This window comes from Megalobrama amblycephala, linkage group LG1, assembly GCF_018812025.1.
Source record: "Megalobrama amblycephala isolate DHTTF-2021 linkage group LG1, ASM1881202v1, whole genome shotgun sequence".
Lineage (NCBI taxonomy): Eukaryota > Metazoa > Chordata > Actinopteri > Cypriniformes > Xenocyprididae > Megalobrama > Megalobrama amblycephala.
The window spans coordinates 38,960,914-38,987,846 of NC_063044.1; the positions used below are offsets into that span (position 1 = coordinate 38,960,914).

Sequence of the window (26,933 nt, forward strand, 5' to 3'; positions counted from 1 at the left end):
AAGTCTAATGGGGTGAATGGAAAGAAAACACAAAGTTCAATAAACAACTAAAAAAAAAAAAATTAAAAAAAATATATATCAGTGGTTCAAACGCAAAAGTAACACGGCAGAAGTTGACAACATTATCAGATGCTGACATGCTTAAATTCAGTTTGAAAGCCAGACAAATGATGACCAATCAAAAGCCACAGTTCGGGATTCCTCTGTGGCTGTGGCATGGATTCAAGAGCTGGAATGTGCATGGTACACCCACAGAGTCGGGATGAGATGTAGCCATGAAGGGGGAGAGGAAAAGAGGAAGGCACATGGAAAAGAAGGACTGGAGTTGTCATTTGATGGCATGGCTTGGGATGAAAACAGCCACAAGAAACAAAAAATTCACACAAACAACTTAAGGCTTTTACAAGAACATTTAAGAAATAGAAAACCAGATTTGCACTTCTTGAAAGACGTCAAGCAGGTTCAGTTGAGTTTCTGTTTATAAGTGGATAAAAGCCTAAATTCAATTTGTTCCTCAAATAAAGTGACCGAAACTGCTTGATTCATATGGATTAGTTTTACAATCTCTATATGAACTTTTTGAAATGATAAAGAAGTAGTTGCTTAGACTGTCAATGCAGAAACAGAAATCTCTCAGATTTCATTAAAAAGATCTTCATTTGTGATTCAAAGATGAACAAAAGTCTTACAGGTTTGGAACATGAGGGTGAGTAACTGATGATATTTTTTTAATTTTTGGGTGAACTAACCCTTTAACAATGTTCCCACACCTTTTAACCAATAAATCTATGATTTTTTTTACATGATCTTTCCATGAGTTTTCCAATCATTCATGAGTATTCATTAATTAAATACATATTCTGACAATAAAACTCATATACATGTCAATCTAGATATCCCACATGCCTTAAAGAAAAACAAATCACCACAAAACACAATGTTTTTCTCCCGAGCCACAGAGTATACTCTGGCATTCCGGATCCTGCTGATTCCCAAAGATGAGTGTGCAAAGCTCATATCCTCCGTTTTAAACGCCTCCTCGGCTGGGGCCCAAGAGATTTGGCACTTGGTACAAAAGCATTTTGTTCAGTAGTTTCCTGGCTGACACATACTTATTACCAGTGGCTCAGATAGGATGCCCATTACCCCAAATTGTGCTCAGTTAATGAGCAGTTGAAGGTCTCTCAGAAGCAGATGAGGTCTACATTTAGCCATCCAGGCTATATCTGCAACAGGGCACACTGGGAAAGCTGCAATTTCTCTCAGAGTTAAATAACGCCTTTAAAAAGTAAGATGAATAGTTAGTGTGATTTCCTGCTTTGTAAAAGACATAATTACGGCCATTAGGAAAAACATGTTTCTTCTTAATGACTGATGTATTAAATATTTATAAATATTCTTACAATGACAACTGAATAGCAGAGTATTAAAGATCTCATCAGATCGCAGGGATCAAGGCCTTTCTGAACGCCAGACATCTAACTGTGGAGGTGTGAAGTCAGTGCCTTGGCAGTGGGACAGGAAAGCTAAAGCTGCATATAACCTACTGACAGAGTAACAGACAGCTACAGCTGGGGGCAAAAAGAGGCAAACAGCCTTGAGTGAATCAGGAAGTTTGATCCATTCCTTGTTCCAAGTGTATGAGAGAAGTGTGAAAAGCAGCTTGGATAAGGGCTAAAGAAGGGAAAGAAAATAAACAAAAGGTCTTGCTGCAACTTCTTTGACCCCATGAACAGTCCTTTCAGATGGGGTGGGAGTCGCCAAATGCTTATTTTATGAGGTGAGTGCTGTGGAATCTGTCTGCACTGCCATCTTTATTAGAGTCCTGAGTCACAGCGACTTAAAAATACTCATGTCCCCTGAGAGACATTCAGAAAATCTTTTTCAGAGTGGTTGTAGAGAGGGTTAGGGTTAATACTAATTAATACTTTTATTCAGCAAGGACACATTAAACAGATCAAAAGACATTTATAATATTACAAAAGATTTCTATTTCAAATGCATGCCATTCTATTCATCAAAGAATCATTAAGAAAATGTGTCACAATGTGTTGCCATTTTAACGATTCCTAATTTTGTTTTGGTGGTCTCCTATAAATAGGTTTACACACATCCAAGGTCAAACACTTTAATTTTCTAATAATATACATTGCACATCACCTCAATACTCAGAGTCTGAAAATGGTTCGTTTGAAGACTTAGTCACTCCAAACACCTCCTTTCCGAGAGCCTACTCTGCTCTGATTGGTCAAGCACTTACAGCATGTGTCAGAAACGAAACCATTGCCACGTCTGAATTATGATGGTCTCTTTGTAGTGCCACGATGGTGTCATTTTTTTTTATAATCAAATACAGCAAGAGGCCTCATCCTCTGGAAATTCATCCAAAGTAGATTCACAGCGCTGAAAACAGCACCTTCTTGCCAAAACACAAACCAAACTCTTCAAGGTCTCAGTTACAATATTGTTTGAGGGCAAGTCAAAGTAGACATTGTTTGCGGGCAGATAATGAAGACCATAGACAGGCAGGTAACACTATTTTACTGTGTCCTTGTTAAATGTTACAAGAGGTTACTATAGTAATAACTATAAATTATGCATAATTACATGCAACTAACCCTAAACCAAACTCTAATCCTACCCTAACCCTATAGTAAGTCCATGTAGCTAATTATTACTCCGTACTTAAGTGCATAACTACACTGTAACAAGAACACCTTAAAATAAAGTGTAATAGGCTGGCATTATGCAAATTTGTTACATTGTTACGGAGGTATGTAACATGACATGAGACTGATGACTGGTTTCAGCAGTTCAGAATCACTTTTAGGAGATGACAGCTTTATTTGTTGTGCACTTTGATCTTTAAAAACGAAGCAGAATTTTTACATTCACAAATACCTATATCACATACTACATGAAATGTAATATTCGAAAAAGCATATTGGGGTACTTTAAGCAGCACAACTGTTTCAACATCAATAATAAATGTTTCTTGAGCATCAAATCATCATATCAGAATGATTTCTGAAGGATCATGGGACACTGAAGACAGGAGTAATGATGCTGAGAATTAAGCTTTGCATCACAAGAATACATTACATTTTTAAAAATACTGAATAAGTATAGTGAATAAGTACTGAATAATACAGTAATAGCCTTTGTGCAAATCCAGCATTGAACTCGTGTAGATTCTGGAAGCTGTCTTCCGTAAAATGTGCAGCATAGACAGCTAAAGTAGCATTATAATTGTCAGGAACAGAATTAAACAAATTTTAAACATTGTTCCCGAAGCCTAGTGTCCCTAGGAAGAAGACTTGTACGCATGCGACAAGCAGTGATTATGATGTCACCAACCCGAGAAGATGCTCGTTGTAGTCCAAACCGGTCGTTTTTGTAGGCATTAAACTGCCATAACTTTAAAAGACAAAATCTCTGTTTGCATTGAACTTTCAGTGCTGTAACTTTGCAGATACTGTTTATGCTCAAGCAGCAACATTACACACTAACTAAAGTTAAAAAAGTGAAATCACAATGAACCACCCCTTTAATATATCGAGCAGCCTGTGAAAACAGTCTAATATGGTTTATGGATTCTCATCCGTGGAATATACCACTTCCGACATTTTGCCGGTTGATCGACACAGACAAAGTGCAAACGAGGATTTAAAAAAAAAAAAAAAAAAAAAAAAAAACGGAAGGGCACCTCTCACCTCTGCATGATCTCGTCCTGGAACAGCGACTTGTTCAGCAATGTGAGGGTGGGCAGTTCCAGAAAGTGTACCCCGCCACCTTCAGTGCCCAGAGCAAGAAGATCACAGCCCAGCTTCAACAACATGACGGTAACACGTGTCGCACTGCAGAGGAGAAGGGAGCAACGTCAAGGTCATAGTTTGGACAAGATGATCAAGTCATTATATTTATTTATATAGTGCTATTGTTTAGCTTGAGTCAGTTCAGTGTTGATTCAGTCATCAGTTATTAAGTGCATTTCATCTATCTATCTATCTATCTATCTATCTATCTATCTATCTATCTATCTATCTATCTATCTATCTATCTATCTATCTATCTATCTATCTATCTATCTATCTATCTATCTATCTATCTATCTATCTATCTATCTATCTATCTATCTATCTATCCATCTATCTATTATATTCATCTATATAATATTGTTGAATAGCAGTTCATCACTAAGTAAATTTGGGGAGATAAGACCAAGATTAGGGGGAAAAAAAAGAAAGAAAAGGAAAAAACCTTACCTGGTGCTCTCGATGCCTGGCCTGCCAGGCAGATTGAAGCTGTGAACCTCTATCAAATGTGAGCGGTTTTCTCTCTGCACAATCTCCCATAAGTGAATGGTGTTATCATCCAACAGAGAAAGTATCCTCCCCTATAAAGAGGTAAAAAAACATCCCATTCAGCTTCATTCAACTATTCAAATGGCAACTTCCTATAGAAAAAAAGAAGGCCTCAACAATTTTAATAAAACACACTCCAGCAATAAGCCAATGGTTGATGCAAACGTGCACCTTATGAGTAGGGGATTAAAACATGGTCTTACCTGTCCATAGAGGAAGTGTATCTGAGTGACAACAGCTGTGTCTTTATGAAGTCCAGTCATCTCCACACCAGGAGCGCCATATCTTAATGCAGAGTCAAGGAATATTTCACAGTGGTGCATTCTAGTATTCCCATCCGTTTTGGAAACATATTACCTCAAGGGACAACATTTCAGACTAGGCTTTGAGAGCTGAACAATGAGTTGATTACTTCTTCAATTTATCAAGTATTTATTCTTTCTTGCTTTAAAAACAATGCACAAACTTAAACGTAGCTGAAGAAAAACTAAATAATGCTTCGCGATAAAATTTTTTTTTGAAGATGACGAACAAACAACAAAAAAGAACAAAGTTAACATACAGTATACAAGCAAGAGTTGGTTGTTGGTCATCAGCAGCACACCAGCTCCAGACAAACAATGACACAAAAAAACTGTCCTGATACTATAGCTAATATTACAACAACAGCATATATTGCTTCTGTGAAACAGCAAAACCAATGTTACTCACGTATAGAGCAGAATTTTCAGGCACTCGCTCAGGTCTCTCCAGCGTTCGAAAGCTAATATTAATGTCCTAACCCTACGTTTTTCCAATGATATTCCTCTGACCTTTTCTCTTTTGTAATGTCTCTCAGCCATCTCTCTTTCTACAGTAATTCTTCAAATCTCCCTCTTAGTAACTCTCTCCTCCCCTTGATTTCTCTTATGAAAAGTTTTTTGGTAAAATAGTACTGCTTGTGTAAAATCTGACTAATCAAAAAATGTAATTCATTTATTTTCATTACTGATTTTATTGATCAATTGCGACACGTGTTAAAGCTAGGCTGTGATCTGCTTGCTCTGGGCACTGAAGGTGGCAGGGTACACTTTCAATCTTTTTAAAGGGAAATCAAGCCAAAAAAAAAGCTAAATTACAACGTGGTTAATGTAGTAAAAATGTAAAGTCAAGCAGCAACACTGTGTAAAGACTTAAACTCATGAAACAGGATTCTCTAAGGGAAGTAATTACAACCATATAATGCTCATTAAACAGTCCTCTGGGCTAAACACTAAGAAATGAGCCAAAATAAAATCAAAACTAAATAGCTCTGATTGGCCCACACTCGATCTGATCCTGAATGTCTCCAAAATCAAGAGAAATACCCTACTTCTCTTTTTCAGTTTGACATCAACAGCAGTTAGCAAAGCTGATTGTGCTTTTCTTGAATAGACTGTTGCTCAAATGATTTCAGGATGACTATTGTAGTCTGCTTTTCATTACAAAACTACACAGCGTTCCACTCTTATAACAAAAGAGTGGATATCTAGGTCAAATCTGATCCATGTAAAAATGATCCAAACTCTGCAGGAAGGAGGAGACATCTTCAGAAAAACTAAATTCTGCAGGCCAGCAGCTCTTTAAAAGTAAAATCTTGATTTTAAACAGCATGAATGTGTTTGGAATGGCACACTATTATTTAAGATATATACTACGCAGCACATGCATGCATATATTATACTATACTATACTATATTATATTACATTATATTATAAATAATGCTGAAATCTATTGCCATAAAGACTTAAGGCAGTTCTGAAGGCAGAAGGGGGTTCAACCCAGTACTAGCAAGGCGAGTATATTTATATTCAATATCTTTCTAAAATATTTTTTATTTTAATATTTAATAATACATATTTTAATGTATATATTTTCATTATATGGACAGTATAATGAAATATTATTCACTTTCTATGGGTTGGAATGGACATGATGATTCTGAACACAGTCCATTTCTCTCAGCAGACTTGCTTGTGAGGCAGGGTAGGTACATTTGATTCAGACTAACGAGAAGAGATGCATTCATGGTGTGACGGGAGCACAGGACACACCGTCAGCTCGACTGAGCCCAGAACAAAAGCTCAGGCTGTGTGGCACTGCTGCACGTCACCCTGCCACCTCACACACAGCGTTCGGAGAGCCACTTCAGCTGCTGCCTAATCAAGCCCATAATGTCTTACACAACCAGGCTCTTGAAACGGCACCCCAGACGAACTGCTCCATTCTGAAGTCCCCTTGGTTGCCATGGCAGCATCTCTATTATGTCACACGGGAACAGGCATACTGTTATTTGCAGAAGAGGCTCATATGCCCCAAAACTGCTACACAATGACAAGGTTCAAAAGCTAAGAAACATGTGACACCGAGAGCATTTACATGGACAATCTAAAACCAATTATGCTTAATAACCAGATAAGGTGTAAGGTCATGTTAGCACCTTAAATGGCGTTGTTTATCAGGTAACGGTCAGAAATGGATTATGCGACATAAACATGACGATTTTTGTCTGCATGAAAGTCCTTTACCAGACAAAATTAAAGTTTGAATGCAAATGTGGCGAAACATGATAGATCACAAAATACATGATAGTTAGTGCTATCAAATCGATTATTCATCAAACCTAAAACTTTGTATAATAATATAATATAATATAATATAATATAATATATATATAATATATATATAATATAATATAATATATATATAATATATATATAATATAATATAATATAATATATATATAATTTTCTTGTATTCCCTGGTAATCAAGCCCATGACCTTGGTGTTGCTAGCACTGTGCAGTACCGATTGAGCTTCCAGAAAACATAAAAAAAAAAAAAAATTAATTATATTATATTATATTATATAACATATATACACATATATATATATATATATAACATATATACACATATATATATATATATATATATATATATATATATATATATATATATATATATATATATATATATATATATATATATATATATATATATATATATATATATATATATATATATATATATACATATATATATATATATATATATATATATATATATATATATATATATACATACACATACACGACAAGGGATGCAATGAAAACAACCTCTAATGATGAAGTAATATACCCAAAACAATTGGACTCCATTAAAGAAAGATCAGCGCAGATGTCCAATCCATAAAATAACAGTTTAAAAAAAAAAAAAAAAAAAAAAAAAAAAAAAAAACACAAGAACAGGCCCCTTTGACCAGCTCCACTCCATTCGTAAGCATTACATCATGCACCTGCACAATAGCCAGAGAAAAAGGAAAGACGTTGAGAAAGAGAGGATCAAAAGGGAGTAAATGAATACACTGAGGGAAATAGGACCAATGGAGGGTCCAAACGCAGAACACGGAAAGGTGTGTGCAGCTTGCTGGGAGTGTAGGGCCCCTGTGTCGAGTGTGGGAATTAAATAGAGGAGCGAGGAACAGAAACATCTGTAAAATTCTCTCACACTCAGCCCTGATTACTCAACAGGTCATTAACATGAACAGAGAGGCCCTGTCATTTTTTCCCCTCGAAAACTTCTCCTACAGTCAATATGCCCTCCTTTTTGAGCCAGTGCATCCACCTCAGTGCATTGCTAATGGTGCGGAGAGATTACAAACCATGAGATGGCTGTATTCTGAGCAGGGCACAGCGTGGTTTTGGTTTGTTGACATGGAGAAAGAAAGGGATTTCCTTTTTGTGGCGACCTGTTTTTTTTTCTCTCCCCGATCGAGACTCATTTGACACTGGAATTTCTGTCCTTGTCCTCAGAATCTCTTTCTTTAGAGTCCTTCATAGGTCCACTCATAAACATCTTTCAGAAATGCTTTTTAATTCAGAATTCATTTTCCTTAGCATCACGTCTCACATGAATACTAAAGTTTCTATTGAAGTAACAAGCAGACACTCAAAACAGAACCTGATATTCCCAAGACACAAAGAACATGAATTTTAAACAAGTGAAGGCATCCAAATCAGCTCAAAAACATTTTACAATCACATTTTTCCCCTCATGATACCCATGAAAATCTAATATAGCATTAGATGGCAGTATTAGATGTAAATTATTTTGACCAAGATGATCAATATTAAAGCCAAAGAAGACAGAGTTTTCAGCAATACAAATAGAAACAGAACCCAGAGAGCAGAAACCTGAAAATTTTTACTTTAAATTGCTAATATAGAAATCCAATAAACCAAAGCAGTTGTTTGGTTAAGAGACATGAGACATACTTTCATTGTATGGAAAAAAAGAGATGCATGAAAATGTTTCATAACATCTCTTTTGTGGCCTACAAAGTAGTCATGGGGTTTAGAAAAACAATTGTGAGTAAATAACAAATCTCACTTTGGGTAACCCAAAAGTACACTTTAGCATACTAACTAACTGACTGATAACAATACTTCTTAAATAACACTTTAAAAGAATATACCTAAGTGTGAACTGAATGTGATGTCAGAAACTTAAAGGATTAGTCCACTTTTAAATAGAATTTTCTTGATAATTTACTCACCCCCGTGTCATCCAAGATGTTCATGTCTTTCTTTCTTCAGTCAAAAAGAAATTAAGGTTTTTGATGAAAACATTCCAGGATTTTTCTCCTTATAGTGGACTTCAATGGCCTCCAAACAGTTGAAGGTCAAAATTACAGTTTCAGTGCAGCTTCAAAGGGCTTTAAACAATACCAGACGAGGAATAAGGGTCTTATCTAGCGAAACAATCGTTCCTTTTCGAAAAAAATACAACTGTATATGCTTTAAAAACACAAATTATTGCCTTGCACATGCTTCTGCTTTCCGTATTCTTCAAAAAGCTTACGCTGTCCCTATTCAACTTACGGAACGAACATGGCGCTAGTTCCGTTTCTTCCGTAAGTTGAATAGGGAAGGCGTAGGACATACAGCGTAAGCTTTTTGAAGAATACGGAAAGCGGAAGCACGTGCAAGGCGATCAAACTGTAATTTTGACCTTCAACCATTTGGAGGCCATTGAAGTCCACTATAAGGAGAAAAATCCTGGAATGTTTTCATCAAAAACCTTAAATTTCTTTTCGACTGAAGAAAGAAAGACATGAACATCTTGGATGACATGGGGGTGAGTAAATTATCAGGAAATTTTATTTGAAAGTGAACTAATCCTTTAACGTTTTAGTTTAAACATAAAAGCATTCTAAAGTTCAGGTAATTGCATTTTTGACCCTCATAAGTAAGACACAAGTACATTTTAATGTAATTTCATGATTCTATTGTCTTGAAATATGATTAAAGTGTACTGACAAGCATTTATAGTAAGCTAAATATGAAATTTCTATTGAAGCTTGTATGGCATGTATTTAAATATATTTGTAATTACACATTCGTAATGAAGAAGTTGCAATTTAGTAAGTTTAAAACATTAACTTTAAAGTGTAATATCGAATACACTACAATTATAATCAAGTACATTACGAATTACATTTGCTTTGTATGTTAGTTAACATCAAAATAAGTGTCCATTAAAGAATGATAAGAGCTTATAATAAAAGTTTTACTTAAAAGTACATTACAAAGTGCACTTTTTAAAAGCACTACTTAAGTGCATTAATAAACAGTAATTTCATGTAAGTTTTAAGCCTTTTATTTCATTAATATTATATGATTGATATACTGATTTGAAGTGCACAAGTGTATTGCTTTTTCACAAGGGAAACTATAGCTTTAAAATAACTGCCTTAAACATTAATTCATCATGATCTAAATAGCATAAATATTTAGCCACACTATAGATGCTCTCCACCCTCTCCATCACCACAAAAAGAGTTTTAACATGTCAAAGTCATATAACAATCAGAACTCCCTTCCTGGGCCCCAGACTGCTCTCACAACATAAGCCAAACACACTCTCTGAGGGCCTACGCCGGCCATCTCCTCTACACATACTCCCAACAATGCTCGACAATTACTCACTCAAGCGCTAACAACAAGTTAGCAAAGGATAATGCAATTTCACGGTCTGAATAGTGACAAACAGCAGACATTGTGTCCGAAGTCTAATGCAGTAAACATACGTTGTCCTATATTGAAGAGACAAAACCTAAGTAATTATAGGGGTTTTCTCTTAAAAGGTCCTGTTGAATGAGTCATTGAATGATGGATTAAACCCAGTCTGTTTATGCTAAAATGCAAAAGCATCCACCACTTTTGAGATATAAAACATAAAATGTTCTAAAGACACTTGGTACTCTCATAGATTAATTACAAATATAATCTGATTTGAGATACATATGAATGAAATTAGAAATTCCTTCCTGTAAACCATCTACAAAAAAAAAAAAAAAAAAAAAAAAAAAAGTGACGAAACTTTTGACATACAGCAGCTTCAGCTGAACTTTAGCTTTGCAAGCATTTCTAGAAACTGCAGAACAAACCGTGAACTTTGTTTTACCCATAGTGCATGGCCATTTTCAGTTCATGTCACAACTGATTAGACAAACTGGAAGGAGATTCCTGCATCTGTTCTGCTTATTTCCAAACCAGACTAAGGTCATTATAAAGAAGCCACAAGCAAACCCTTTCCCCTCCAGTAACTTGCCACAATTCGTAATTAAACTGGCCCTTTAAGTGGAATGTTTGGCAGCAATGAGCATAAAACAGATTTCAATGAGTCTTCTTCACTATTTGAGTTTCCAAAAGGTCTATAGTTTGCTTACCGGCCAGAGAAGTGTACTACAAAGGGGGGGGAGGGGACTGATTTTGAGCTCCCTGTGTGTCTCCATGAGGCTCACAACAGAATACTAATGGCTTTAGGCTGAGACACATGAGAGAAAAGATATGCAAAGAGACATTTAAATTTCCTTCAGCATCACCATCTAAAACCATCAGGAAGAAGCAGCTTCAGCAAAAGAGAAAAGTTATGAATGAACCAATGAGGAGGAACTGGAGTGTTTCCTCAGCTGTGTTCAATCAGAAGAGAGGAGATCCCTATGTGGGAATGTGAAATGTGAGAGTATCTGTCTTTCATGAAGCAATCTGCCAAACTAAAAGTTGTGATAAGTCTATGCCTCCAGACCAGACAAATGTTTGAGTGTTTGCAGCAGCATAGATGCAAGCTTCCTGACTCAGATCAGAGAGCTGCAGCAATGCTGCTGGGAGAAGAAAACAGATAGCTAGCGCACCAGGATAAGACTCTATGCATACAGATCCATTCACGCAGAGCTATACTGCGCCTGACTGAGAAGACAACTGACAACAGGGAAGACAAATATGACATTTTTAAGATCTAGAAGGAAATATTTCATGGTTGCGCATGGTGTGCAGAGATTAATGTGCGATTGGTTCTACTCTAATTCTTTTAACCCCCATAATAATGATAACAGAGAATAACTGTACTTTACTGTACTAAGTCGGCATGAAACAAGTTGTAGGGGTGTGACGAGATCTCTTGCCGCGAGATTAAAATTATTGCTTTGTATTGCCAAGAATCTGGCGATACGATACACATCATGATACGCTACGATATATTGTAATACTATAAGAAAGGCGATATATTGCGATATTTCTTGTTTTGTTTTTTTTAGAAAGAGGATCTAATTTTAGAAAACTGTCATAAAGAACAACCATATGCATAAAACCGGACAAAAAAAAATTCAATTTAATCAAAACAGAATCATTTGCATTTATATCACTAATCACTAAATAGTAAAGTGATTGCAGGATTCTTTAGGTGTATATGTTTTAACGTTTCACAGTATAGCAGTTTAACAACAGAAAGTGCATGGGAGCAGAACCACGGCAGCGGAATAATTCTACCATCCTGTGAGCTGGGTTTGCTAACGCTAAGGCTAGCGATGCACACACCTTGCGCTTCACCCATTTAATTCAGTTGGATAATGGTCGCTTCAATTCCATCCAGCTCATCCAACACGAGCTGCATACGTACATAGCACAGCTTAGCTCCACCGCTCCCCAAAAGCGAAAGTAAAACGCGAGCGCACATTCAAGTGCAATTTCAATAACCCGCATTTTGAAATCGGGTTATTGCGGGTTATCATGGATGCATGCAAATATCTCCCAATATGAAAGCTATCTTAGATTGGGCTGTGTATTTGTAACCATCTCTCAGCTCTGTATCATGCCTGAAGAAAAATTTGGTCTCTATTTGCACTTTGAATATTGAAAGAATACTTTGATTATGGTTGCAATTATTGTTTGCACTTACGACTAAGAGAAAACTTTTATTCATGTTTTATTTATACTGTTTTTATTTCTATGATCAATTTGTTGAAAGGAGTTCAGTTAGGAGGTCAAAAGTTGTAGAAGCTCATAAATCACGTACAGTTCTAAGGTCTAATGAATTCAGAGACTCATATGAAATCATACAGGAGAGAAGCCAATCAGTTGAGTTTGTGGCAAAACTTTTTACAGTGCTTGAGTATTGTTGTATTTTACCTCATAATAATGATATTTCATTTCTACTTTCTGAGTATGAATTGACATTCATTACAAGATGATTAGTTAAAACATTTCTGAAGACTATTTTTCTAGTCATGCATTTCATCATTGAGAATTTCTTAAAAATACTGTGTAAAAATCTTGCCTCGTTCCCATGAACCCAATCTCATGTCTCGTCTCGTGAGCTAACGGTCTCGTCACACCCCTGAGTTTGACCTCTTTTTGTTGCAGCAGTAAGATCATTCATAATGACTGTGATAATGCCGCCTGTTCGATTAGGTTAATGAGCTCTAAGGTGTGCAAAGTAAACAAGAGGATGCCATGGTAATGACGAAATTCATTTTGAGGACAGCACCTCATTTCTGCATAATCATAATCAACAACAGAAGCAGCATTTCTGACAGTTACATCGCTCAGCCTGCCAGACATTGTCAATCACAAAAGCTGTCGCTACTAAAATCTGAAGCACATCCTGATTACCAGCCTGCTCCAGCGGTGACCCGGGAAACCATTTCAAAAGATGTCTTTGAGACAAGGACTGGCAACAACAGTGCAGAGGAATGTCCTCTTACAGCAGAGGGTGAACTTAGGGCACAGCCACATGCATTCTTTAGGAGTGAATCCGGCACTTCCAACAGCTCCTCGGTCCCAGCAGTATCATTACTTTCCACTCTTACCCCTTGTCTGTCCTCCCCTTTAGCTTTAAAATATAGTCCCAACCAATGCGCCTCAATTTGTGGTTGCAGCAGAGACACATTTATGATCAGACAAGCTTAAATTACATTGAATGCTCACTAAACTGAGGCCAAGAAACAAAAGGCAACTGTAAATATCCAATTTAAACGCAAGCCTTCAGAAGATCAATATTATTGGCTCATAAAAACAATGGCTGGATTTTAAAGGTTATGTTTAAAAATTGCCGTACGAGTAACGGCATAAGACCCTGTCTTCCATTGTTTGGTTAAACATTAAGTTATTCATAGGTTTTGGGGAAGGACTTCCTAATACCTTTCGGGATAAAGAGCGTTGTAGTGATGACGTACTTTGTAGGCCAACCCAGAAGTTAGCATCACCTTTGTTTAGGATAGGATTTTTCCATTGGCTTTTGGATTATTGCACAAAATAAGCTCTGTGACTGACAAAAGTTTGATTCTTACATGTTTTGTTCATCATGATAATCTTCAAATGAATTTTTAAGCTTAAATACAATCTGCAAAATTAAAAACATAGGCTATAAAGACACTACACCACAGTCGCATGACTTCAAAGACACCATCACTAAGATTACGACAACTCTTTCAGTCTTTATTTAAAAACATTTTCCCTTAAAGTTTGAGTTAGAAAAATTCACGAGTGCATGATTATAAACCCAATGAGGCTGTAAAAGGAATAGTGACTAGGCGACGTTTAATGTCTGACAACCTCTGTCCCATTTAGTCACTTGTTAGCAACTGCCTTTAAGTCCAGTAAAAGCTTAATAAAAATCACAAGTGAGGAATTACTTATGTCGTTGAATAAAAAGTGAAAATATCTTGAGCTTGTGTTAACCAAAGACCTTATTTTGAGCATTTAACCATAAACCTGTACAAAAAAAATAAAAAAAAATCCACTGACTTAAGGTTGATGAAATCAGAAGTGCTAAAATGCTCGTTTTCAAGTTTTGGCCAACAGAAGTACATTATCCCTGCAACACTCTATTAAACTGCAATAGGAGAAAGAATGTTATCAGAAAGAAAAAATGCACACTTCATCTTCAAGAACTTTAAACAAGCTTTTTTCACTGGTATGGTTAATGGCTTTGTCACATAATAAGTGAATATATCAGAGCTTCTGTTAACCGCTTTGCACAGGACAAACTCTGATGACAGCACCCTTGATCAGACGCACTTCAGATTGGGCTGTTCTGGCGTCTGACATCAGGATGACCGGGGCTAGAGCTATGCACATCACAGCAATCTAGCCTTTGATGTGTAAACCACACATCTGGAGCTGGAACCAATCCAGATAAAATGGAGCTTATCAAAACCACAACAGCGTTCCAGTTTTTTCTCAACTAATGAAGAAAGCACTGACAGCTTAATCAAATAACTCACCAGGAACTGATAAAATTCTGGACTTGACTGTATCCTGTATTCAATAAATAAGTTGTTCATAAAGATCTTGCTAGTTTTTTGATCCAGCAGATTATGGCTATTGATTCAGCCCAAGCTTACCCATGACCTATAGGATGAAAGTTTTGAATCACTGGGTCTCCGCATCACTTAAAGGGTTAGTTCACCCAAAAATGAAAATTCTGTCATTAATTATTCACTCTCATGCCGTTCCACACCCGTAAGACTTTCGTTCATCTTCAGAGCACAAATGAAGATATTTTTGATGAAATCTGAGAGCTTTCTGTTCCTCCATAGACAGCTATGCAACTACCACTTTGATGCTTCAAAAAGTTCATAAAGAGATGGAAAAACTAATCCAAATTAATTAGTCCAAATAATTGGACTATGGTTTAGATAACATTTTCTGAAGAGACTCGATTGCCATTTATGATGAACAGATTTAATTAAGGCTTTTACTCACATATAAACATTGATCAGCGAACATAAAAAGAAGCTCAACCAAACCTGCTTGATGCGTGAAAACAACCCTCTTGCAGAAGCTCAAATGTGCGGCGTAACACGAGAATGGCATGTCAAGCAAACATGCTTGAGCTTAGCATAACTTATGTATTTACTAGTGGTCGACCGATATATAGCTAAGACTGATACTTGGCATTTTTTAACTATCGGCATTGGGGACTTTTAGTTTGACACAACAGACTTATTTTCACAGCGTTGAGAATGCCAGGGCCTGAGCACATAATAATATCTTATTAGATAGATCTGTTAAACAAAGAAACTAAATGATATATGAAACAGTATTATAGCATTTGCTTTTTTATCATCACTAATAGAATGGCAAACACTATAATATCACTGTCCCTTTCTCATCTACCATTAGCATTCAGCATATATACATTTATATCATTTAAACAAGTCTTTGAATATCTAATAAACATTGAATTTTGCAAACCTTAAGGACTTGGTCGAATTCAGATGTGAAATCTTCTGAAGTGTGCATTTGTAGCCTGCATGAACGCTCGGTCTGTGCGAATAAGATGTGGAGTTCAGCTGCCACTGGAGATGCACGATCGACAGACTTTATATATTCTATTACAATATATAAAATTTTTATTTAATATATGACCATTACCAAAGTCCCTTTAAGACAAGTCATTTCACTCGGCGGCCATCTTTGAAACGCCTCTCGGGCATCCTGGGCATCATGCAATCTCTTTGAATGGGGAAACATCAAATTCTCCAAAACTGTTCGCCAACCTTACGATTAAATTTCATATTTGAAATCACCAATGAAATCTAACAACAACCGGCTCATAAATTTAGTTTCTAAACGCTCGAATCATGACAAAAAAACTGCATTTTTCAGGCTGGATCAAGCTAATGCGCATGCGCAGCCCTAAATGTGCGTCTCTTCGGAGGCGCGCGTCTGACTGTTTCTATAGAAACCGGTGATTCTAACTGCCGCTGAAGTGACGCGAAGACTTTACCAGTCGGCGATTGGCTCTTATTTAGAAGGCGGGACTTATTCCGCCATATTGCACGTTACACTTTCTCCCATTCAAAACAATACAAGTGACACGTCTTTGCCATTACTAAGTGCCCTGTTTTTTAGTGTTAACTTCCTTTTCTATATATTTTTTTTTTTTTTTGTGAAAAAGTAATATAATAGGATTACAGAATCAACAAGTTCCCATATAAAGTAGTGTTTATTTCACTAATTTATCATTGAAGTTCAAATGATTTTTTAAATAATTTTTAAATTTAGTAAATATTAAGTAAAATTTATTCAAAATATAATATAATAATGCAATGAATTTGATAAATAGGTCTACCACTTAATATAATATGACAAAGGGAAGTTAAAAAAAAAAGTTAACTACAAGAGGATAACTGCATTTTTCCCCTCACATTTCACTATAAACCATTTTTCAGTGGGTCTCTTGAGATTGATCATACTCTCTAGCTGGGTCCTATATCATTAGTAAAAAGTAAACACTTTAAGAACCCCTGGTTTATTACATATATTTTGGCGAATATGATTATGTTTTAGCATAATTTTAACATTTAAATCCATTCTGCAGAATTCAGCACAAAACAAAATAGCATGACACCAAATAATTTAGCTTTCCTTGTAAAAGAAAAAACAAAAAACAAAACAAAAAAAAGTCACGAGGAAACGTCTGAACAGAACTAATAAATCTCTCAAAAAGAACTCTTAATGCCGAAGAAAAAAAGAGAAACTGAAAAACACTAAGCTAATGCTATATTCCCAAATGTTATTCAAAGACATCCAGTTTTAATAAGGATGGAGTCAGACTGGGTAAACCAAACTTTGATCTCTCATCACACCCCCTTCAACACCCAACCAAATGCCTTCAAAGCTATCTCTCATTACTCAACCCTTTATTTACACCCAACCGGTCTCTGTCTTCTCTCCATCCTGAGTCTTCTTGTCTGACGGACGAGGCATTAGCTTCTAGGTGCTGACAGATATTCGTTCAGATCTGGTGAGTGGCAGGTTGTCAGATCAGGCCGTCCTCAGCTACCACCCTCCCCACCGAGTGAGTCGAGGCTGCAGACTGAGCGTCTCTCAGTTGGGCTGTGCCTGACACTACCAGCCTCCTAAAGCTCAAAGACCTGCACTGTACCATCACAATCACCATAATATCACTGATCCTGCCCGTATCTCAGCTTCCATCTCAGGAAAAAAAAAAGCAAGCATTACTGTGAAAATGTTGGAAGTATTCCATCCAAGATGTTTTGGCTGTTTGGCTCGTCCAGTCCAAGAGGACTAGATAATGACAGCTTACTAGAGAAGTCTCCAACACTTTATTCTGATAATACCCTCCTAAACATTCCTTCATCCCACTGGACTTAAACATTCAGGCCTGGACAGTGTCAACTATAATTATGACAATTTAGAAAAGTTGTTTTTAAAGTACCAAGTTTGATAGGACTAACACAACATGTACTGCGTCACATTGTGCACAATGGCAGATGACTCAAGTCTTCAACACAACAGAGCCATACATCCAGAGTAATTAATCACAATCAGTGAACCATAAATTAGGCCGTTCCCTCACTGCATTGTCTCATTGATCAAGATAAAAATTAACAAATCTTTCTCGATATTTGTACTGAGAGTTTGGAAAAGTATCAGCAAGGATGCAAAGAGTATAACATTGAAGAAGCCGGTGTTCAATAACCGCGTTAATGTAAAATGTCCGTGTTTGGACACACCATTATATAGACAGATACAAATAACTCTGTCACTGTTTTATAAACATCCCTGTAATCTAGACAAACAGTTGCTACTTATAAAACTGTTATAAAAAAAAAGAATGTGTCCACATTTATGTCTACATTGAAAACAGTTGTGCTGATTAAAGAGTTTTCACCCAAAAATGAAAATAATGTCATTAATTATTCACCTTTGTTCATCTTCAGAACACAAATTAAGATATTTTTGATGAAATCCAATCCCCAAGTGAAAGCAATATAATTACCTCATTCAAGGTCCAGAAAAGTAGTAAAGACGTAATTAAAACAGTTGACATGACTGCAGTGGTTCGACTTTAATGTTATGAAGTGACGAGAATACTTTTTGTGTGCAAAAACAAAACAGAGAAATAACTTTATTCAACAATTTCTTCTCTTCCCTGTCATTCTCCTACACTGTTAATGTTGTAAACACAGTGCAGCGCTTCCAGGTTCTACGTCAGAACAGCGGCTCAGCATTGGCCAATATTGTTCACTTGAGCCGCACGACACATGCGTGATGCTGACGCAGGAGCCGGCCAATAATGAGTCGGACATGGAAGCGCTGAACTGTGTCTACAGTGTTAACAACATAGGAGAATGACAGGGAAGAGAAGAAACTGTTATTTTTTTTTGTTTTGGGCACAAAAAGTATTCTTGTCGCTTCATAACATTAAGGTTGAACCACTGCAGTCACATGGACTATTTTAACGATGTCTTTGCTACTTTTCTGGACCTTGAATGACGGTAATTTCGTTGCTTTCTATGGGAGATCGGAAACCTCTTGGATCTCATCAAGAATATCTTGTGTTCTGAAGATGAACAAAGGTCTTATGGGTGTGGAACGACATGAGGGTGAGTAATGATAGAATTTTAATTTTTGGGTGAACTAACCCTTTAATATTTTTGTGAAAACATACATTGTTTTTCAGGATACATTAATGAATAGAAAGTTCAACACAACAGCTACTTGAAATTTATTTTTTTTAAACAATGTGAAAGTATTTACTTTCCATTTATTACATCCTTGCTGAATAAAAGTATTTATTTCTTTTCCAAACTTTCGAATGGCTGTGTTTATTAACAAAAAGTGATCCTATATCAATTACATGGCAGTAAAGCGCTTACAAAAGGATACATTTTGATGGCCCCTGATTTAGTTCCAATGGCCATAAGCTGCAGTTTGGGATCATAGGCCAAAGCACTTGGCTGGTTTGGGAATCCATGTTCAACTGTCTGAGTGAAAAAAGAAGAGAGGAAATCTCACATTCAGAACTTAAACTCACATGTAAATGTACATCAGATTTAAAATTCCTTTATACTAAAAAGGTTAAAAAAGAAACCAAGTCATAATTCATTGACCTCTGATGAGCTCTGATGCTACAATTAACAATGCAGTAGTGCAATCCTGACAGGAAGGGGATTTCCTTGTTTTTACAAAAAAAAACACAGCACAGAACCAGAAATAGTAAGGAAGGAAATCTAGTAGATTTGACAGACAATGTCAAATTCATCTTCACACATGCCATCAAAACTGATTTTCAGAAACATGTTTTGGGGCAATTTTAAAACCGTCATCTTAAATAAACATACAGAGGGCATGAATTTCCAGGCTTGAAATTGGCTGAAGGATGCAGATTTCTTCTCACAGGTTGACAAAGTGTGACATGGCAAATAACAAGACCTTCATGTAACATTACACACATGAAGCTTCATCAGTATGACACACACACAAACACCTTCCTTCAACACCACTGCTCTGTTTTTCCTAAACCATCTGTGAATAAATGTCACCAGCAACATTTGAGAAATGAACAAAAACTGAGGAGGGGACTAACCTCAAAACGTGTAAAAATGGTAGCTCTCGTTTCCTACTCTAGTGCTTTACTAAGAGGAGGGCTAGAAATGTTGCCAGAGTTTGGTCATGAGTAAAAAAACCTACAATCAAACCCTTTCTGTGTTTCTGGCAGAGGAGAGCAGCACGATACGTTCAAGTTTCAGTAACAAACAATCAATCAAAGAACTTTACTTTTTAAATTTAATTAATACTCACTGAAATTTTTAGCTCTTAAATAATCTCATGTATCTTATTTATGTTGTATACAAGTATGGATAGTCTACCAAATTAAGAAAAACACTGCATGACAGAAACTTCATGTTTTGCTACTGAAATTGGTGAAGAGCGTCGTTTGTAACGGCTGGAGATACAAACATGAGTAAACTTTGAGGTCACTCACAAAAGACAACGCGCCCTGATCTCATCTGATTTAATGAGCTCCACTGATGAAGATGAATATCAAACACAACGCATTTTTTATCCTAGTAAAGCTATAAAAGTCCAACTGTGCACTAACAAGAAGAAAAGCTTGCTAGATATGAAGTACCAAATGTTTCAAACAACTTTATATTGTTGATACTCAGCGTATATATCTGGCCCTGTTAGTTGGAAAACACTGCTGTTAACAGTCGCATGTTAATAAAAACATCAGTGCATGTAATTATGAATGCATTTGCTTGAATTAATTGTTCTTTCGGTCGATTTCAGTGCAACCCGAAACCGCATGCATGCTCGAGAGACAGGAGACCCAATGCTATATATCCCACATACCTTATTGAATGCAAATAGATCCTGCTTGATTTTCTCACGATGAGGGTCATTTCCCTGCCGTCTGAACCTAAACTTCATCATCCTGAAGCCGAATCAGAGATATCTCACAGCCTGCACCGTCTCAGATTGATAGAAATTCCGTTAGGCGTGAATCGGTGCAGAGAAACAATGTGATCCTTCATGCAAGCTCCAGTTTCTTTTGTATCCACTCCTCAAGCCGTGCAAGTTTTCAGCTGTGTGTTTATGCAGTTAGACCACAGGGCAAATTCACAGGAGCCACGTCTTAGGAGAGCCAATCAGAGGAAAGAATCTGTGACCAATTCACCAAGCCACGCCCGCCGCCAGTGTACGCGTGGAAAACACGGATCAGGATTCGGTTGGATTAACTTTATTTATTCACACGCTTGAATTGCTTAGTATCAATTTAATTACAATGCACGAAGATATCTTAATTATTTTCCAAAGTTTACTATTTTTCTTTTAAACAAGCATAATGTTAATAATATTCAATGTGCATTCAGTGTAATTAAATAATAAAGAAACAGTACAGCTGATTTTTTATTTATTTATTTAGAATAAAGACTTAATATTAAACATACATTCATTGTACATATAGTGCATTTCCACATAGAGAATTTAACAATTATGCATAAATGCAAACATTACATAAATATGTAAAAACATCATAGTAGTGCAACTTCAAAACCAGTGGCTAAAATTCTCTCTCTCTTTCATACAAAAGTAAACTCTTGCTGATCATGTGTCTAGAACTAGAGGTAGTAATATACTGTTTTAAATTATAGGACCATATGTTCAACTTAATGGAAAGCATGCAAATTATTGTGAATAACAAGCTGATTCTGGAACTTGATTTAGAAATTGCAAACTATCAATAATGACAGGTGGCTTTGGATGTGTAGGAGTTTAATAGTGTCTGATTGCAATTATTGCCATGAAAGTAATAATAAATAACATCTGTGAGGAGTGCTAGAGCAGAGTGATTTCACTGGGTGGCAGAGTGAGTCTCTTCTCTCGCACCGACAGCAGGTTCTCCACATGCATGGCGATGACACGGCACAGCTCAAGACTCTGTAAAGTCAAACGTACAGGAATAAGCTCCGCCCACAATGGTCCGGTGAAAATGACTAACAACCTTAAAATGACCAGACTCGATTAGATTATGTGGTGATTTGGAATCATACATTTAGTCCAAAGTCCATACCTGGTCCAGTTGTAACTGTGTAATGCGTTGAGACATTAGGTCACCCAGCATTATCTCCACGTACGGGTAACTGGAGCCAGCTGTGGGCCTCTGTGTACGGGTGGACTGGACCTCCTTCAGCGGGAACTTCACCATCGGCTCCTAAGGAACATTGAAAACAGCTGTGAAGTCTATACGTGACCATGTTATATAATATCTTGGTAGGAAATGCAAATAAATTTGCAAATATAGGGTATTATGGACACTTTAGCAGTGCCAATGCAGATTACATATTCAATCCCAGAATAATTGCATACTTTTGCATAAATTGGTGCAAAAATCAGTTAAAGGGACAGTTCACCCAAAAATTAAAATTTGATGTTTATCTGCCAGGGCATCCAAGATGTAGGTGACTTTGTTTCTTCAGTAGAACACAAATGATGATTTTTAACTCCAACCGTTGCCATCTGTCAGTGGTATAATGTGGGTCAATAGGAACACAATCTATAAGAGTAAGAAAAAAAACACGCACAGACAAATCCAAATTAAACCCGGCGGCTCGTGACGACACATTGATGTCCTAATACCCGAAACGATTGGTTTGTGCGAGAAACCGAACAGTATTTATATCATTTTTTACCTCTAAAACACCACTATGTCCAACTGCCCTCCATATCCGGTTAGTGAGGTCAGAAAACACGTTCTGATGCCGGAAGTGATGTCTCGCACTCATTGAAGTATAGGCGCAAGAGATCACTTCCGTCATCAGAACGCGTTTTTTGACCTCACTAACCGGATGCTCAAGGCAGTTGGACATGGCGGTGTTTTAGAGGTAAAAAATTATAAATACTGTTCGGTCGTTTCGGGTCTTAGGACATCAATGTGTCGTCACAAGCCGCAGGGTTTAATTTGGATTTGTCTGTGCATGTTTTTTGACTCTTATAGACGAAGTTCCCATTGACATGCATTATACGGCTGACAGAAGGCAACGGTTGGAGTTAAAAATCATCATTTGTGTTCTACTGAAGAAACAAAGTCACCTACAGTACAGTCCAAAAGTTTGGAACCACTAAGATTTTTAATGTTTTTAAAAGAAGTTTCGTCTGCTCACCAAGGCTACATTTATTTAATTAAAAATACAGTAAAAAACAGTAATATTGTGAAATATTATTACAATTTAAAATAACTGTGTTCTATTTAAATATATTTCACAAAGTAATTTATTCCTGTGATGCAAAGCTGAATTTTCAGCATCGTTACTCCAGTCTTCAGTGTCACATGATCCTTCAGAAATCATTCTAATATGCTGATTTGCTGCTCAATAAACATTTATGATTATTTTCAATGTTGAAAACAGTTGTGTACTTTTTTTTTCAGGATTCCTTGATGAATAGAAAGTTCAAAAGAACAGCATTTATCTGAAATACAAAGCTTCTGTAGCATTATACACTACCGTTCAAAAGTTTGGGGTCAGTAAGAATTTTTATTTTTATTTTTTTTTAAAGAAATTAAAGAAATGAATACTTTTATTCAGCAAGGATGCATTAAATCAATCAAAAGTGGCAGTAAAGACATTTATAATGTTACAAAAGATTAGATTTCAGATAAACACTGTTCTTTTGAACTTTCTATTCATCAAATAATCCTGAAAAAAATATTGTACACAAATATTTTGTACAATTGTACACATTAAATGTTTCTTGAGCAGCAGATCAGCATATTAGAATGATTTCTGAAGGATCATGTGACACTGAAGACTGGAGTATCGATGCTGAAAATTCAGCTTTGCCATCACAGGAATAAATTACTTTGTCAAATATATTCAAATAGAAAACAGTTATTTTAAATTGTAATAATATTTCACAATATTACTGTTTTTTACTGTATTTTTAATTAAATAAATGTAGCCTTGGTGAGCAGACGAAACTTCTTCTAAAAACATTAAAAATCTTAGTTGTTCCAAACTTTTGGACTGTACTGTACATCTTGGATGCCCTGGGGGTAAGCAGATAAACATAAAATTTTCATTTTTGGGTGAACTATCCCTTTAAGTCTATATCCACCATATGCTATTTACTAACATACAGAAAAAAGTGCTATTGATTTATATAGGAGCCTTAAAGAAATATATTATCATTCAAAAGTATGGGGTCAGTAAGATTTTTGAAAAAAATAATACTTTTATTCGGCAAGGATGCATTCAATTGATCAAAAGTGACAGTACAGATATTTACAATGTTACAAAATATTTCAATTTCAAATAAATTATGTTTTTTAATAAGCAGCACAACTGTTTTCAACATCAATAATAATAATGTTTCTTTAGGAAAAAATCATCATATTATTATGATTTCTGAAGGATCACTGAAGACTGGAGTAATGATGCTGAAAATTTAGCTTTGATCACAGGAAAAATTTCATTTAAAAAAATGGTTATTTTAAACTGTAAACTATTTTTTTTAAACAACATTACTGTTTTTGCTGTATTTTTGATTAAATAAATGTAGCCTTGGTGAACATAAGAGATTTCTTTGAAAAATATTAATATATCTCACCAACCTCAAACTTTTATACAGAGTCTGCCATTATTTACTCACTCTCGATTCATTTCAAACCTATAATACTTTCTTAATTATGACTTTTTTAATTTTAAATCATTTTAATTTTTAAGTTAAGCTATTAAATTAAGAAATACTGCAATCTTAGAAATACAGCTTTAAAAATGTATCTTTTTTTAACATAGTCTTTTAGTATAGATTGGGAAACAAGGTGTTAAACTTACATGAGTATCTTTGCTCAGAAAGTTCAGACCATTATAATTGACAGCCAGTACGCACGGGGTGTCGATAGCACCATTGCTGCTGCTCTGTATGTAGAAGAATGACGAGCCAAACATGGGAAAAGCACTCACAAGCCCTGAAACAGAAACACAAGTATAACAATCAGCCTTTTGAATAAATGGCTGCACGCCTCAACATTGGCTGTTCTCCTAAGTCAACGCCTCACCCAGAAATTGCGCTTTGGCCTGATGAGGACTGAGGGGCTGCACCTGCTGCATATGCTGGGTCACCATGTTTAACCACTGCTGGGGCCGCTGGAGACCAAAGAGCAGGGTGGGAATATACTCCTGAATCTCATGGCTGATGGCAGAGAACAAGAGGAAGTTAGTCTATAGATGAGGTGTCAAACTTAAATGACCTCAGGGACACTAGACAGATGCTTTTCTCCATCAGGGGCTAGCTGAACAATTACAACAAACACAAGTGTTTTACAATCACGAGTTTTACCTATACAGAATTATTAGCACAGTAATTAATGTGTGGACAGACATCTTCAGCGTGACCCGTTTCTCCCTCAAACCTAGCAACGATCCCTGGGATTGCATTTATTTACCCAGGGCTGCATTTATTGAATCAACTATACAGTAAAATTGTGAAATATTATTACAATTTAAAATATCTGTTTTCTTTGTTAATATATTTTAAAATGTAACTATTCCTGTGATGCAAAGCTGAATTCTCAGCATCATTACTCCAGTCTTCAGTGCCACATGATTCTTCATAAATCATTCTAATATGATGATTTGCTAAACAAAAAATCATGCATTTTTATTATCAACGTATCTTTGTTAAAAGCAGTTGTGCTGCTTAATATTTTTGTGGAAATCTTAATACATTTTTTCAAGATGAATATAAAGATCAAAAGAACAACATTTATTTTAAGTATAAATCTATTGTAAAATTATAATGTCACTTCTAAATGAGAAATGTTTTAAGCTTTTGATGAATACACAGCATATCAGTTCTTCCTCTGGTTGCTAAATTCAGTATGTGATGTCAGATTAATGGCATTACATGGTGGGCAGGTAGAGCGAGTCCTTGGCACGATGTTGCAGAGCTGCCAGTTTTGACACTTGCTGAAACTGCTGCTCACTGGCCTTACCCTGTGGGACAACATTGAGCAGCCCTTTCAAGTAGTCCGGGGACACCTGCAAAATGTGAATGAAGATCAGATTAGTAGCCTGAACAGAGGAAACTTAGATCAAAACAAGAACAAATGCCTTAGATCTTTGTAACTTATGAAATAAGCAGCACAAAACATGAAAGGAATGTCTGGGAAATTGAATCAGTCTGGCTGATGTACCTGATTGTAATGCATAGTCACTCCGAGCTCATTGTCAAACTTTAGTGGCTGCGTCCATATCACTCTTCGAAACCACAGACTGTAGTTGCTATCAACACGTTCAGCCTCTGTAGCAACATCCAAAATGTACTCCCTTTTGTTTAGAGGGCGGACATTTTGACCTGGAGAAAGAGTGATAACACATGAGAAAAAGGCTTTCGATCCTTGTATTACTTGTTTCATCTTAGTTAAAGGGATAGTTCACCCAAAAATGAAAATTACCCCATGATTTACTCACCCTCAAGCCATCCTAGGTGTATGACTCTCTTCTTTCAGACAAACACAATCGGAGATATATTTTAAAATATCCTTGCTCTTCCAAGCTTTATAATGGTAGGGTAATAGGGGTCACGATTTTGAAGCCCAAAAAAGCACATCATCCATCGTAAAGAATAATCCATACGGCTCCTCAAAGGCCTTCTGAAGTGAAGTGATGAGTTTTTGTAAGAAAAATATCCATATTTAAAACTTTGTTAATTATAATAACTAGCTTCCGGTAGAGGGCTGTACACATGACGTATTGACGAACATGGAAGCACAGAGTATAGAGCAAAACAAAACACTGGTCGTGAATTAGAAGTCTAAAATGAGAATTTTTAAAAAGAAATGTCAGAGGATTTCAATACAAGAGAAGAGGAGATGGAGTTTGTTGCCCAGCCCTATTTGTTTGAACCGCAAGAGGTGTCTAAGCTTACATCATACATCATATATCGC

General features: G+C 36.2%; 2 protein-coding genes across 6 annotated transcripts in view; both read right to left on the reverse strand.

Moving 5' to 3' along the window:
- llgl1 (LLGL scribble cell polarity complex component 1) overlaps nt 1-21,089 on the reverse strand; it is a 39,809-nt gene extending 18,720 nt beyond the window's left edge. For 3 of the 5 annotated variants that reach the window (XM_048192220.1, XM_048192198.1, XM_048192205.1), the window contains exons 1-5: nt 20,837-21,089; nt 19,367-19,464; nt 4,568-4,649; nt 4,266-4,396; nt 3,714-3,857 (exon numbers count right to left, since the gene is read on the reverse strand). In XM_048192220.1, the coding sequence (XP_048048177.1) occupies nt 3,714-3,857; nt 4,266-4,396; nt 4,568-4,649; nt 19,367-19,464; nt 20,837-20,917 (536 nt within the window). In that variant the 5' untranslated portion in view covers nt 20,918-21,089. The remainder of the gene's footprint in view (nt 1-3,713; nt 3,858-4,265; nt 4,397-4,567; nt 4,650-19,366; nt 19,465-20,836) is intronic. The other 2 variants (XM_048192213.1, XM_048192192.1) reach the window with 1 other exon arrangement.
- Nucleotides 21,090-21,387: 298 nt separating this feature from the next.
- myo15aa (myosin XVAa) overlaps nt 21,388-26,933 on the reverse strand; it is a 51,586-nt gene continuing 46,040 nt past the window's right edge. Inside the window, 6 exon segments of the mRNA XM_048192169.1 lie at nt 21,388-21,925; nt 22,059-22,199; nt 24,820-24,953; nt 25,044-25,177; nt 25,892-26,025; nt 26,181-26,341. Coding sequence (XP_048048126.1) covers nt 21,824-21,925; nt 22,059-22,199; nt 24,820-24,953; nt 25,044-25,177; nt 25,892-26,025; nt 26,181-26,341 — 806 coding nt within the window. The 3' untranslated portion in view covers nt 21,388-21,823.